At 36.5% G+C, this 16,151-nt stretch overlaps 1 protein-coding gene across 3 annotated transcripts in view; it reads right to left on the bottom strand.

Annotated features, from left to right (window-relative positions):
- xpo4 (exportin 4) overlaps positions 1–16,151 on the bottom strand; it is a 50,944-nt gene that overhangs the window by 16,928 nt on the left and 17,865 nt on the right. For 2 of the 3 annotated variants that reach the window (XR_012384868.1, NM_212674.2), the window contains 4 exon segments: positions 12,201–12,313; positions 3,991–4,148; positions 1,670–1,844; positions 136–312 (listed from right to left, as the gene is read on the bottom strand). Coding sequence is in view for 2 of the 3 variants with exons in the window: in NM_212674.2 (NP_997839.1) it covers positions 136–312; positions 1,670–1,844; positions 3,991–4,148; positions 12,201–12,313 (623 nt within the window). In the remaining variant the exon portion in view is untranslated. 3 annotated transcript variants of the gene reach the window in all.

Genomic DNA, 16,151 nt, shown 5'->3' with positions numbered 1-16,151 from the left:
ATGAAAAGCAAACCACAAAGTCAACAAAAAAGAATTGCAAGAAAAGCAACAAATTACCAACCAATTGAAAAGCCAGAGACATCCTGACAATGTTAACAGATGGGATTTAGCAAAGATGTGAGTGTGGATTCTGACCAGGTTTCTGGTGCCGTCGGGAGCAGCAAGGTGACACTGGATATAGGAGTTGAAGACCTGCACGGCCGGCTGGACGAAACAGCCCCGGGGGAAGTGCTCGTCCTCCTGCACCAACGTCAGCCATGACTCCAGCAGCTTATCATATGCCTCCATGTACACCATGTCATCCTTATCAAGCTGGAGACAAAGAGACAGACTTGTAATTGTTTTACACAACACACATTTTTTGTATTTCATTCTCTGTTCAAATGTATTCACAGTCCAAAAAAATTATAAGAAGAAAAGATATTAAAAAGTACACACTCTTTTATGCTTATTTTAACAATCAAATTAAATCATTATTTTTAATATTATTTACGTTATAATAAGAATTTTATATTTATTTATTTCAACTATTATTATCAATATTGTGTATATTTAAAAAATAAACCAAATATTTAAACATTAAAACATTAACAATTAAGCATTAACTAGAAACTTTTTCTACTACATTCCACTATGTAAAAGTCTAGAGTCAGTACTTTCCTAAAGAAATGAAGACGCATTAAAGTGAACAAAAAGAGATAAAAACTTTAACTACATTATTTAGATTTTCTTTCTAATAATTGCTTTTCTTTTGGAGGTTTCTATGCATCAAAAGACTCTAAAACGAAAATGTTGTGTGTGAAAATGTTCAACATTGATAATAATACATGTTATAATTAAACGGTTAAAATGATGTCTGAAAGATCAGGTTGTAAAAATGTAGCTTTACAGTCACATAAATAAATGATATTTTCAAAACATACATTCAGAGGAAAGCATTTAATTTCAGTTTATAAAAACCTAGATTAGAACAATAAATACAGAATGATACTTGTTTGATGTTAACAAGTTACTGGCCTGACAGTGTCTCATTCTCATTGCTTAAACAAAAATGTTTCATACTATATGTATATGCATAAAAATAGTTTAACCCCTGTATTGCATGTTCTGATTGATATTTGCATTTAATTTAAAAATTAACAAATATAAACATTAACAAAACTACTTTGTGGTTTTTAATAAAGGAATTACTTTTGATAAAATAATTGAAGGAAAACATGATTACCAATTTTCAGTTTGAAATAAGATACTGAACCGACTGAACCACTGGAAGATTGTTTTGCTTGTGGAAAAAAACTCACTTGAATTTAACCTTTTTTTCTAAAAACAGGACAATATTTTTTTTTCTTGTGTGGAAAGTGCTTCTAAATTAGAAGAATTTCTAGCTAAGTGGACTGAAAACATGAGAAAAGCATTTATTTTCAGTGCACTGACCACAACTGAATAAAGAACTGAATCTAATTCATATCAGTGCTAATATCAGCTGCAAATGTGGGTGTGAAATATTACACTCTGGTTTAATGGTTTTATTTTTTCTGCTTTATATAGACATACAGTATATAATTAATATTAATTCTATATAAGAATTAAGCCATGCCATAATAAAGCTATTCATAGACCTCAGCTACTGAATGGAAGTGCACAGTTGAAAGTGGTTTGCAGTACTCACCACCTCCTCCAAGGCGGCGCTGCGACCGAAGGAGCATGTGAGAAGCGTGAGGCAGTTAATGAAAGAGGCGAAGAGTTCATTTGGGAGTGCAGTCAAAACACTTCGAGGAAATGTGCTGATGAGGTTACTGATGATGTTAGAGATGCCCACGGCCTCAGAGTCCTCAATTTCAATACTATCAGAAGAAAAACAGACAGAACAATACAGTAAATATTTATAGTCAGAAGCTTTACAGTTAAATGTTCTCCACAAAACCAATCTCCATTCTTGTTCTCTTAACTGGGTTTATCTGGGGTGTGAGATACAGAATGAATTTGCAGTGGACAAACCTAAACCGTACACATGCATTACACTCCAAATCTATTAAACATTTCATGTTTGCTTAAAAGCATGGTTCACCCAAAAATGAAAATGGTTATCATTTACTCAGCGTTTACTCATGGCAAAACTTATTAGCACTTTTATCTTGTAATAAACACAAAGGAAGACATACATAAAATGTTGGAAACTGGTTTATCCATGTCTTCCATAGCATTTCTTACCTAATATAGACTTCAATGGCAGCCAGTTTCCAACATTTTTCAGAATATCCTGATGAGCATGATCATTTTTGAGGGAATGATCCCCTTCATAATGCATCTAGAAGCACAAATACCTGCAGCACATGGATATTTCTACCACACACTGAACTGCTGTTGTGTTGGCAAACTACCTGGATTCTGGAAACACATGTTTTTTTCCCCTCTTAAGTTCTGAAAGAGCACTCGAGGTCTGCCTTTCTTTATGCTCCCAACTGTGGCTCTAACCCATATCAGATGGATTTAAATTGTAAGCAGAAGAGTTCAATCACAGCAGATTGGCGGACCTGCCGCATGGTTTTCCGATGATGCAACTGGAAAAATGCTCCAGAAATAGGTGATTACAGAATGGCAGAGACAGAGAGAGGGAGGGTTGGGGAGAAAGAGAGAGCGAAAGACCCTGGACTCACTCTCATACTTGTTCTCAAATTCCAAACAGCAGTGTATGAGAGAATGTGTGTGTTATTTAAAGCTGCGGAGACATCATTCCATCTTTATAGACATTACAGAGCTTTTACAATGCCACCACTAACACACAGATATGCAAATGCATACTATACAACAGTGTCAAAATGTTACTTTATTAATGAATAATATCCGGAATAAGGATGCAACGATTATAGTCTGAAGAATAATCTCGGTTTAATGATTATTATGCATTCATTAATTTTAAAACACTACTAGTTTAGTAAATCACCTGAAAGCTCCTTAATGTTAAAATGTTATTTATTGCTGCTCAGAAACCAAGTAATACAGCACAAATAATAAAAGAAACAAACAAACAATAGTCTTTTTCTCTTTGGACAAAATAAGTGAAAAAAAGTTTTTGACATTAAGCATGAGAAATAATTTTACACTGAACACAAGCCATGTGTATCCTTTGGAAATAATGAACTTGCGCGCACAAAAAACAGGATACGTGAACAGCCCTTGGTTATTAGCCTCAGCCATAGTTAAAATCAGCCTTTGATCTAGTGTGCGTGCATATTGTGTACAAGCTCGGAACTTTACACTACAGCACAGTTGACAACATTGTTTAGTTGCAACAGATATGTTCTGTGCAGGAACGCGATGTTGAGACACATTTACGATTAACTAAACATGAAGAATTAAAGCGCAGTTAATAGTGAGAAAAGTTAATCATTGCATCCCAAATCCGGCACAGGATTTTAAGAGTAATTTTTCATTTACGCTCAATTTATGAATTAGCAATAAAAATATTGAATAATGAATCATTTATAAGTAGCCATTTTATATTTATTTATTTATTTATTTTTATTATTATAAATATTACAAGACTATTTAACATATTATTTAATTAGGTGAATAAATCAATTTATACATGCATAAAATACATATAATTAAAATATCATAATATTGTCATCCTCATGAATAAACAGGGCACCAGCTTTTTGACTTCTCTGGTAAATTTTGAACTCAGTTATACCGTGGAAATGTTAAGAACATGTCTGGCCCATTAACCTAAAGCGAATTAAGTCTATGTTTAAGACCACAAAGAGGTTTAAACTGCTTTAATTTTACTAAAAGTCCCTGAAAAAACAATTATTAAAATATGAGAATTGTATTGATTAAGTGGCCAGGACATGTTTCAGTCATGTTCCTTTATGCATTAAAAAAATACTACTATGCCGTCATCCTAGAATTGAAACCAGCTCATTGGTGAATGACAACCATTGCATGCATGTAGAGCAGTGCAGGACTGGAGGTCTCAGAGAAACGCACCCATTGATCATGTTGAGTAATCCTTCCACCAGGTGGGCCAGGTAGGTCACCTGAGCACTTTCATCTGGGAAGATGGGACCTTGCATTGAGGCCAGCTGAGCCAGGCACTGAAGAGAGTCCTGCGCCATGTCCGAGTCCTCTCTGATCTTTCTGTGCACCTACAAAACAAGACACATGGGCTGAAACACATGTTATTACCTGACATCAGTCATTTTGATGATAAGAACCAATCCTATCTTCAAAAACCCACTAAAAGGAGCATGCCTGATCCCAGACCACCGACGTTCCAATAAACACAAGAGAAGATTTTAATGTCTGTATACCAGCGATAAAAGACATCCAACATCAACACATTCTTCTTTAAAGAAAGCGATCATATCTTGAGTGTTTGACAGAGAAGAGACTGGAGAGACTGTAGGTATTAACTCTGCAGCGTAAAAAAAGCCAGACAGGCCCCCTCAAAGAGTCCAGGAGGAACTGCAGACCGGCCCATGGGCAGCTGACAAAACACTCGGGCTGGGGAGCGCACACAAAGTCTCCCTGAATCACAGAGAAAAGCTTCTCTCATTGACATACAATAACATACTTTCTCTCTCCTCCCTCTTGCGCACCAATACGAGAGTCTGTCTTCCATTTCTCATCTCACGCAAGTCTCCCAAACCTTCTGCTCTGTGAAAGATTTAACGGAGGAAAATTGGGGAATATCCCTCACCTTTGACAATTAACGAAAAAAATACAAACACTGGGCCACCAAAACGCAAACCAATCAATAAGTCCAGCTTCTAGATCACAAATAGAGTCCAAAGACGACTGGCGTTAAGCGAGTTCTATATAGACGGAGAGAAGGCTGAGTGTTTCTGAGAGCACTGACTCCACACTCCGGCACATGTGGATGTTTGGCACACTCCTTTGCTCTTTTTCTTTCCTAAAGCCCTGGAATCTTACTCTTGCTGGTCTGTTCGCCAGACGTTCTGCTGGAGATGCTGTGTGAAGAGGTGCACGGAGTCGGATGGAGACTTCTGAAGGATCTGAGTGCTAAAGCTGCATTTCCCAGACACATACCAGCTCCTACAGACACGCGTGAACATCAGCCACTGGGTAAAGTGCTAACGCTAACACACCATACACAGCCCTGTCTGCTGAAGCGGTGTGAAATCATCCTCTGAGCTGAAGAACAGAGGGAGGGAGAGGAGGGGTGTGTGCGAGAGAGAGAGAGAATTGGACAGGGAAACAGAGAAAGAGAGAAGAAAGAAAAGAGTACAAGGCCAACGCTCAGAGAGCAGCATGCTCTGTAAAAACAGCTGCGCTAAAGAACATCCACGCCATGCAAACTATGCCAATCGCCTTGAGTCCGACTATAGTTAGAGTATGGCAGGGGGTGAGGGGACCGTCTAAATCAAAACAAGACAAGGTAGCTTTCCAAAACGAATGCGAGAGAGAAAAGCGGTAGGGAGACCTATAAATAGAGAGAAGACAAAGCCTTGTGCCTGTCCACGGGGAGGATTAGACCTTCTCCAGCTTTCTATTCTCACCGCTCGCTGCTCCAGCCACATTTTCAGCGGGTTCAGATCCTGTTACAGAATCAGAGGCCACAATCAATCACCTCACGACAGCGTTATACTCAAAGTGCCATAACAAGCCCTGATTGTGTTTATACCATAAACAAACCACGTACATGCTCTGAGTCACAATCTGAGCTCAGCTTCTAAAACTTAATGCTCTGCACTAAACGCTCACTGATGAGGGTGAACTTCAAGAAACTACTCTTGTTTTTGTACAAATTATAACTGTAAAAGAACAATAAATTGAAACATTTTACATAAGAGTAAAAAATCTGAAAAATCATAAAAGTACCAAAATACATTAGAGAACTAAAGTACATAATGACAAAATGAAATCCATTCTGCATTTCAAATGAATGAAATGAATCTCATTGCAACACAAAACAATTAAACTAAATGAGCTACAAAATCTTATAATAATCTGTATGGAGCGGAAACAAAACACAAATGGCAATACAAGCATACCGCTCCTCAAAATAGAATGAAAATGAAATGAAATTTTTTTTTTAAAAATTTAAAATTCTAAAGACAAATGTTTTTAAAGTTGAGTTGACAAGTTGTTTTGAATTAAGGCTTTATTCTCCAATACATAAAATGTTCTCAGCGTTCCAATTCAAAAATCTATTTAAACCCCCCCAAAAATAAAGTAAATAAAAAATGACAGCAACATTTAATTTTTAAAAAAATGTAAAAAAAAAAAAAAAAAAATATTACAGTTGATCCGTGATTCGTACAGATCACAACCCACAATTTGGAACAGAAATGGCCAGCGGATTAATACGTTTTTTACTTGTAGACTAATCCTTAATTTTAACGATCACAGAAAGATGGCCTCTCGCATCATTCACATCACATGTATGAAAGCATTTAGGCTTTTCTGTAAAATATACTGATGACTGAAGTAGTTGTGGTAGGTTATTCGGGAAGTGGTGGGTTTCATTAATGAAGTTTTCTGTCACTACTTGTTTAGCCTGCATTAATGCATTCAGTGTAAGCTGCACGATAAATCATCAAAAGATCAGGATCTCAACACCCCCACACCACATAAATGATAAATGATGGTGATTTGCACATTTATTAATCCTTTAAATCGCTGCTTTCAAATCTGTTTGAAAAACATAAAAATCTGGAAAGAGATTGAGTCTTTAATCTTTTGAATTAGTTATGAAGTTACAAACAGTCAAATAACACAAGTACTGAGATAACGGTTTAAAGTTTAGATAAAACCAATGATGTATATGGTACAGATTAAAATCACTGTCATATGCATTAACGATGTTCAAAAATTAAAATTGTAGGCAGCAATTACATTTAACCAATAGGTGGCGGCCATCAAAAATACGCCACTGAATAAATCTTCAAAAATGATCCATCTGGCATTGAAACATGAAGTTTTTAGTAAATAACTAAATCATTTACTAAAAAAATGGGACTATATTTCCCACTCAATACAAGAAAATATGGCTTGTACAAATCATAACATTCTATTTATACATTTAGCGCAATCAGCAATAGTAGAGCAGTGAATTTTTCAGAATACTAAATATTATTTATTTTTATTCAGCTGCTTATTTCATCATTTTATCTTTAATAAAATTACAGGTTCTAAGTTCAGTTTTTTAAAGCTAAAAGTGTCCTGAAGTGCATAAAAGTGTCTGAAGTGTGATAAACAGAAAGGAAATAGCATTTGTAGTTTCCCCTTTTTGGCTAATCCGAAAAATAGTCCGATACGGGACTAAAAAAACCATAACGTGATCTGAACCATGAGATTTGTGATCCGTTACACCACTACTAAGAATCCATACTACATTTCTAAAGAGAGCATTCTTGAAAAAGTAGCAAAGACAATTTGGAAGAAATGCGTTACACTGTCACTATTTGATAAAAAAAAATGGTAAGGTCTTAAATTATACTTCATTTATGGTCATTTTTTCCCTATAAGCTTTTGATTTTTTTTTTATTGCAATGCAACCCAGACATGTTTTGTCTGACTCTCACCCATTTTATGGATATATATAAATCTTACTGTTTGTTACTATATAAGTACATGTGAAGCAGAGGGTGTAAGAGAACAAACCTAAACTAAAACCACAAACAAAAACACCCTCTCGTCAGATTTGGCTGGTAAGAAAATGTTAGCACAACCAAGACTTTATTAGATGCAGAGCGAATATGAGAGTTATTTTAAGTTACACTTGTTTTCCTCTCTTCTGCATCTTTCCAAACCCCTGAGAGGCAATCAAACACTTCTCCTCTCTCACGGAGGACCACAGCTCTCCCTCTACTCAGACCACCTGAGGGAGCATTGGAGGCTGTTAACAGGGGCTTTGGATCCAGAGTTCAGAGTCTAATCTTGTAGCTCATCTCTAGTCACCTCTGACCCCAGCAGCGCGTGTCTGGACGCCCCCTCGTCTGTTCAGGGCACAGCTGAGAGGTGAGAAGCAACAGCTGACATGACAGCAAATACACACACACACACGCCGATGACAAGCCGACACACGAACACTCGGCCTCCCGCTCAATAACTCACCCTATATACACACACAGATCCCCTGGCACTGGCCTAGAGAAACATTGAGCACACACCACACACAATTACAAGGAGACTCGTAAAAAGACACAGAGGGTGTGACAGCTGAGCCCTCTTCATCCTTTAACAAAAACATTCCCCCACCCGCTGTAAATACCACCAAATATCACATTGCCCAAACAACACCCTGAGGAACCGGCATCAAACCACTCACATCATGCTCAGCTCCAAAGAGACTTACTGAACTCCCAAACAATCTTAATGTCAGATTCTATAAGAGCCGCGGTCTAGACATCATCATATGTGTGCTCTGACACATGGCTGATGAATGCTTCAATCTGGCTCATTACTCTTGCACTTCTTCTTTAGCACTCCATCTTAATGTTCCATGTCTGAAGGTTGTTCTCAAAAAGCCAGCATTTATATTCTCATTTAAAAGTCACTCGGGCTATACTTACAACAGCAAATTTACAGTGAAACAGTTATAATGTTAAGTATTTTTACTTTTTAAATTCAATTTTCCATATATTCTGGTGTATTTATTTTCCTTAGAAAGTTAACTAGGTTAATCTGGTTCAAAGAGTGTAATTCTCCACTACTTAAAACAGTCTAGATCAGAAGTGTCCAAACTTGTTCCAGGAGGGCCAGTGTCCTGCAAAATTTGGTTCCAATTGCTTTAACACACCTGCTAGGAAGTTACTAGTATATCTAGAAAGAGCTTGATTAGCTGGTTCAGTTGTGATTGATTAGGGTTGGAGTGAAACCCTCCAGAAAACCGACCCTCAAGGACTAAGTTTAGACACCCCTGGTCTAAATTGATTAAATGGGTAGCATTTGACCCTCACTTTAAATCAGCTATGTTGAATGGGAGATTTCAAGTTTGGTATGGGCTTGGCATCACTACTTTTAGTTTAATTTCCATAATCTGAAGTTTTCAGAAAATCTCAGATATGTCAAATTTGATTTCTTTAGGTACCTGCATACCAGAACCTACTTTAATAGTGAGATTAGATGTTTGGAGAGCCATTCCCCCAACTTAACTGATTTACTTATTGACATCTATAAAAACAAAGATAATAGAAGACTTGTTTTAAAATTGCATTCTTCCATCCAATCCACCAAAGAATACTCAACAAATGACATCCGACTAAAATGGGAGAGAGAATCCAACCTAGTTATCTCAGAGGAAGACTAGTGAATATCTGTTCTGTACAGGCCCCTTCCAGCTCTGATTTTTGCTGGAGGAATCTTACCATATTTTATAACCCCCAAGTTAAAATGCATGCAAACATGGGAGAAGGACAGGAGACAGTGCTGGAGGAAATGTGGGGAAGACTTAGTAAACCATTTTCACATATTTTGGAGTTGCCCAGCCATTCAGTCATACTGTCGGGATGTAATGCAAGTAATACGAAATATTTTTGGTGATTGAGTGGACTTTTCTTTTACAACAATTTAGCTGGGAAATATTGCAGGCAACTGAATAGTAAAAGACAGGTATTTATTAAAAACACTTCTAGCAACCAGCAAGAAAGCTGTAACCCGAAAGTGGCTACAACTTGAACTCCCTACAAAGTCTGAATAGTTGGATAACGTATCTAACATTCAAAATATGGATGACGTTTTCTTTAAAACTACAAATGGACAAATACCTGCAATATTGGGAGAAATGGGTTGTACTCAATGCCTTCACAGTGTAAACTGATCTTTGTTTGTATTTGTTAATGTAAACTAAGGAATTATGTGACCAGTCAACAAGTTTCAAGGTGGTATTGTATTTTTTATTATTTGTATTTTTTCTTTTCCTTTTCTTCCTTAAAAAATAAAAATAAGTATTTAGAAAAAGATAGTTAACTAGGTTAAATTTAGGAAACCTTCATCTGTTCAATCATTAGTTTTTACTAATCGCTGTCACATGATTTCAGAAACCTTTCTAATCTGCTAATTTGATGCTTGTGTGGATTTTTCTTCCTTTGTTTTAGGATTCTAGCACTAAGCCAAAGAAAAATAAATGAATAAATAAAAAAACACTGAAAAATATAATTAATATTTTATACTATATATTATTTAATATTTTATTATAAAACTTAATAATATTTAAAATTGAGTTGAAATAAATCAGTAAATAATACAACAAACATTAAAAAAAAACAAAAAAACTGCCAAACCCAGAAAAAGACAAACGAGCCACTTCTGTTAAAACAGCCCCTGACCTCTAGGGTCAACACCGCTGACCCTTGTTAAGACGGGTGCACAGTTTGTCGCCAGTTCACAGATATCAGCCTCCACTCAAAAGAGGCCTGAATGACAAAGCAGTTATTGGCACCTTGTAGATTCATTCCTGAATAGCAGAGTGAGGGAAAGTAATGTCTAATCTGGCTGTAGAAACATGACCAGACTGACAGTGGAAAGTAGAGCATTATTTGGCAGCACAGGCCTCAGGGAGATCGTGTAATGGTAGCGGAGAAAGAGAAGAACGCTTTTTGGCATGAACAACACTGATGCCGAGGGTAATCTGACAGAACTGTTCCGCACATCACAACCTGAGCCGCACAGGCATTACTACTGAGACACGTAATGAGCTTTCACGCGGAGTTTATAATGATCTCAAGGTGTACTACGCAGCATACAAACACACAACACCTGATCATCATGAGTCTAAAATGTGTTACGTTCACAGAGCACACAGAATGATTTATTCAAAAAAAATTGCTACTTGGTTTTAATCTGCAAGTTATACATTTTCTAATTTATTAAACAGTAAGCTTTCTCTCACAGTTTCCTCCTCAGATCAAGAACAAAGATTTCATAGTATTTAGTTTGACATATTTGACCCTTCCAGGATTGCGTACATTTTGTTTTTAATATTGTTTGTTTACATTATTATTTTATCATTATGGTTATCATTTACTTCATTTGTTTTTTTATACATTGTGTGGTTACTTTATATTAGGCATAGGACGGTAACCGGTTTAAAGGGTTACAGTGGTTTGGAGTAAAAGTTTTGGAAATCACTAATATTCTGTTATACCGTTCCTATATATATTTTTTTTTAAAAGTTAAATGATTGGCAGTGAAAAAATGTATCTCCATTTGAAGCAGAAATATTGTATTATTACACTAAATAACACTAAACTACACGAAAAACAAACAAACAAAAAAAAACACTACACTAAATAAAAAGGAGAGAATCATTTACTTAAAATGGGCAATTAGAAAATAAAAATTAAACAACACTGATAAAATTATGAAAATTTTTCACAGCTCTTGGCTGGTAAGGTTGTTTTCCACAATCTCCATACTGAATATTCACATTAAAAAAAAGAGCTATGGATTATTTTAGTATACTCAATGGTCATGACAGATTTATATCTCAGCAAAAGACTTTTGGTTTGGTTGTAATGTTGACATTACTGCCATGAAACCTCCAAATACTGTTAAACAACAGTTTGCTCTGGGACAGCTGTGTGACCCACGGATTGAGTTTCGAATTAAAAGCATAAATTTAAGAACACAGGTTCAGGGGTATCACTAAAAACTAATCTTAAAATAAATAAATGCTTTATTCAAAAGAGATGCGTTAATTGGTTTGTAGATTAGTGACAATGTAACAGTAGAAATCAATAGCAAATGTATTATTAAAAGTGTTTCTTTATTGCAAAAGTATTATTGTAAAATATTAAGTTTACTTTTTGTAAGCATAAGAGAATTAAACATTTATGGTAAAAATACTAGTGGCCTAAGACGCTTGCACAGTACTGTACATGTGTGTCATACATTTTTTTATTATAAGCATATTTTTCCTCAAATTAACAAAGGCTAGAATGAATCCTTGTGTCTTTGGTGGTAAAGCATCACATGAACATTTGAGTTGCGTCTGCAATAAAAGTGCAGCTCCCTACTTCTAACTGTGCCATACATACTTCAGATCTTGATATATGCTCAATTTCGATTATTTAATACTGGTTCTGACATGCATCATCATCAGGTCAAAACATCAAATGAAGGATGAAAGCATTAAACAATAAAACATAAGATGAGAAGCAAATAGCGACACAAAAAACAAAATGTAATTCTGTTGAATTAAATGTTACATCATTAAAAAAGATTGTACTCACAGTGAAGAAAAGGTCCATGACTCTGTGGTCTAGAAGAGACTCCCTCCAGGACTCTGTGGGCTTGAGCATGACATTTGGAGTGGCTTCAAACATGGCAATGTAGTGCCTCCCCAGTGACACCTCAGTTAAGGACAACAGCTCAACGAATAAAGACAGACGTTTGTGAGCCCCTTTTCCTTCTGTCAATGCCTGCTCCTCCTGCTCTGTTGTGCAGCGAATCCCTACTGTCAACTTTCTCTATTGCTCCCAGCAGCAGCGTTACCACCGTTCAATAGTACTGTCCCCTCCCACTAAATGTTTACCTCTATAAAAAAAAATCCCCCTTTCCATATGCAGCCCACTGGGAAAAGAGGAGGAGGGAAAAAAGGAGCGACAAAATGAGCATGAGAAGAAAGAGAGAGAGAAAAGTCTCCCACAGGAATGTCTGATCAAAGCCAGTTACCGGCAAAGGCCATGCATTCCTCTGGGCCGGACCCACAGTCACTCCCAGAAGACAAATGCAGACGCTTTCTCGCTCACACACACACACACACACACACACACACACACACACACCAACATTACAGTATCTGCTCATAGAATCAAAGTAGTATCCTACAGCACACAAATATGTGGCCTCTCTAGAATAAGTGTGATGGAGAGGGTTGCATGTGCCCATCCACAGCAGACCTGACTTTACGGCCTCTTATAAATAGCAAGAGGCCAGCAGAACTCTGAGTGACCCAGAGGAGAGGAGAGATCGGCCTCGAGGGAGAGCGGCTGGAGCGAGTGTGTTGACCACCAGTGGTCTGATGCAGACTGACTGATGGACGGATGGAGGGACGGACGCCAGCGAGTGCAGTGGATAAACCAGCCGGTCACTTAATGTCCCTTGGAGGCATTGCTGGAAAAGTGTGCGAGCACATGAAAAACGGGGAGGGTGACTAAAGATATGGCCTACTGAAATCCAAGCCAGGCTTACTCAGTCACAACTGAACACATGACTTGTTTCCACCAGCCCTCATCTCAGCTGCTGAAGACAAATGAGTAAACTTGACTAGTCGGTGTCAACTTAGTCCTGTAAAACTGAATGGACAGAGCTGTGACTAGAAGACAAGAGGACACCAAAAAGGACATCAAGTTTTAACTGAGCTAGACTTAAAAGGCAGAGAAAACAGCCATCTTAAGACATGCTTTCAAATATCAAAGTATTTTAAAATTTTGACACACACACAGAGAGTTCACACCCAAAATGAAAATTCTTTTACCCTCAAGTGGTTCCAAACCTTGGTGAGCTTCTTTTTTCTGCAAAACGTAGAAGCAGATATTTTGAAGAAAGCTGGTAACCGGTAACCATTGACTTCCGTAGTAGGAAAACAAATACTATAGAAGTCAATGGCTACAGGTTTCCAGCTTTCATCAAAATATTTTATTGCGTGTTCAACAGAAGAAAGAAATGCAAACAGGTTTGTTAAAATTGAAGGGCGAGTAAATGGAGCCATTTTTTGGAGGGTGATGCATCCTTTTCAAATCACTCATAGTACAAGATGCTGAGAAATATCAGAACAAATGTTAATGTGCATATTGCTAGCCAATTTGGATATAAAAATTAGATGTAACATTCATAACTTTTTTCAAAAAAAGAGAAAAGAAATAACTAAGAATACTCAAATAAAACCACATGCTTTTTATGTTTTTCAGACGGAAAGATTTAATATTTATCTGAGCTGTATTTGAGGCGTCCTGCATGTAAAAAAAAAGCAGAACAAGTCATGAGAAAGATGGAGTCTGACATGCTGGCTTTAAGAGACAGACTCATGCTGTGTCTGAGGCAGAGAGAGAATAGAGGGTCAAATGAGTTCAGTGGGTGAAGTCAAAGTCATACACACTCAACATCATTACTACAGTTCAGCTACAGATACACTACTCAGAGAAGGCGGTAGCCTCTTATTTTAAAGGGTTTAACAAGATAACAGGCAGGCTGTAAAAGCAAACAAACTGATCCGAATTCAATTTAAAGATAATTTCCGTGAATTCAATATGCATCTGCTGAATGAACTAAAACTGATATTGTGATTTATTTAAAATAACATAAGCTGCAGCGTCTAATTAAATTTATGGACTGGATACTGTATCATGCTATGAGTTTCAAAGTGAAGCACAGCACTGCGTTTTGGTTGATCCTTGTGCAGCATTTGATCTGGTTTTCAGCATCTTGGAGTAGCATGATTCACTATAAACGCTGTGAACCTAATAGATTACAACTCATGACAAGGTTTTTAGTTTTTTTTTACAAAAATAAAGCTTGATGGTTTAAAAGTTATCAGTTCTGAAAAAACAAACAGTCCAATGGACTTACACCTGATTTTAAGACTGATTTTATTTTTGTCTGTTTAACCACAAGTGGGCAACAGTAAACAGACATTTTCAACTTGTAAACTTAGCACTAGATTGCAATATGTTCTGCCGCAATACAAATGTTAGTACATGGACCCCCAAATTACAAATATTTTATTATACAACTTAGTTCAATAACACAATCAATTTCTTTACAGTCCACCAATTGGTTGTTTATTCTGGTAAGCTTGGTTAACCTTGAGCATGCAGCCAGTTAGTAAAATAAAGTTGGCAAGATCACAAAAGTACATCCAACATTTAAGCTGTTTGGACAGAACTGTGTGTAGGTATAGTGTGTCCACTGTCATATTAGATTGATATAAACACAATAAGTCTCTTATTTTTTAATTTCCTAAAATTAAACAGGGCCCAAATCTCCATGATTTAGAGGCCCACCGCAACGTGATGTAGGAGTGTAGTTTTCCCAGCCCACTGATTTAATTGACATGCAGCATGTTTCCATAATAGCATGTATACACGTCCACAGAACTTTTTTTTTGCAAATAAACTGGGATTTAAATATTTGTTACAACTCTGTGATTTTTATGTTTTATACATTTAAAAAGGTTTTAAAAAGAGCATGTTTGTAATAAAGAGTATATATATGAATGTGTTTATACTGCGAACAGCATTTGAGTGTTATTCATTATTTGAAAAAGGCTTGAATAAAGTCCACCACAAATACATGAAATAAACTTGGTATTTTTGACTACAGAGTTGTATTTCAGGGTAACACTTTACAATAAGGTTCATTAGTTAATGCATTTACTAACATGAACTAATCATGAACAACACGTGTACAGCATTTATTAATCATAACTGAACATTTACTAATGCATTATTAACATCCAACTCCATGCTTGTTAACATTAGTTAATGCACCATGAGTTAACATGAACTAACAATGAACAACTGTATTTTCATTAACTAACGTTAACTAACATGAACAAATACAGTAGTAGATGTATTGTTCATTGTTTGTTCATGTTAGTAAATGCATTAATTAACATTAACTAATGAACCTTATTGTAAAGTGTGACCTATTTCAGCTTTATCCGTATCCGTCTTTGTCACTGACTGCTGTTTATATGCTGTAACGCGGTGGGCAGGGAGAAGCAGCTCATTTGCAGTTAAAAGCCACAGGCTACAAAACAGCTACATCATACTCAGACACCAAAAATGGGCAGATTCTGAAGGCTATAATAAATGATCTGATAGCTATTTTGAGCTGAAACTTTACAGACATATTCTGGAGACTCCAAAGTTTTCATTATGCTAGTCAGATGTCTGGTTAAAAGGGGAAATAAATAGCAATAGATCACAGAATAACAAAATATATAATAAATTATGACAATATCAAATTGTGAAACAATCATATCGTATTGTGGGGACTCCCATCCTGATTCATACCCTTTACTTTCAGCAGTGGACAAAAAACATCTGACTAGACAGATTGTGCAGCAAAGATGTTCATGTGGTTGAATGCGTATGAACACCCAGCTTGCCTGACATCCTTCTGGGGCTGATTAACCTAACGTGGACACACTGAAGGGAATGAGCAGTATCTGCATGCAA

The sequence above is a fragment of the Danio rerio genome, chromosome 9, assembly GCF_049306965.1.
Source record: "Danio rerio strain Tuebingen ecotype United States chromosome 9, GRCz12tu, whole genome shotgun sequence".
NCBI classification, from domain to species: Eukaryota; Metazoa; Chordata; class Actinopteri; order Cypriniformes; family Danionidae; genus Danio; species Danio rerio.
This window is presented reverse-complemented; position numbering and strand designations above follow the sequence as displayed.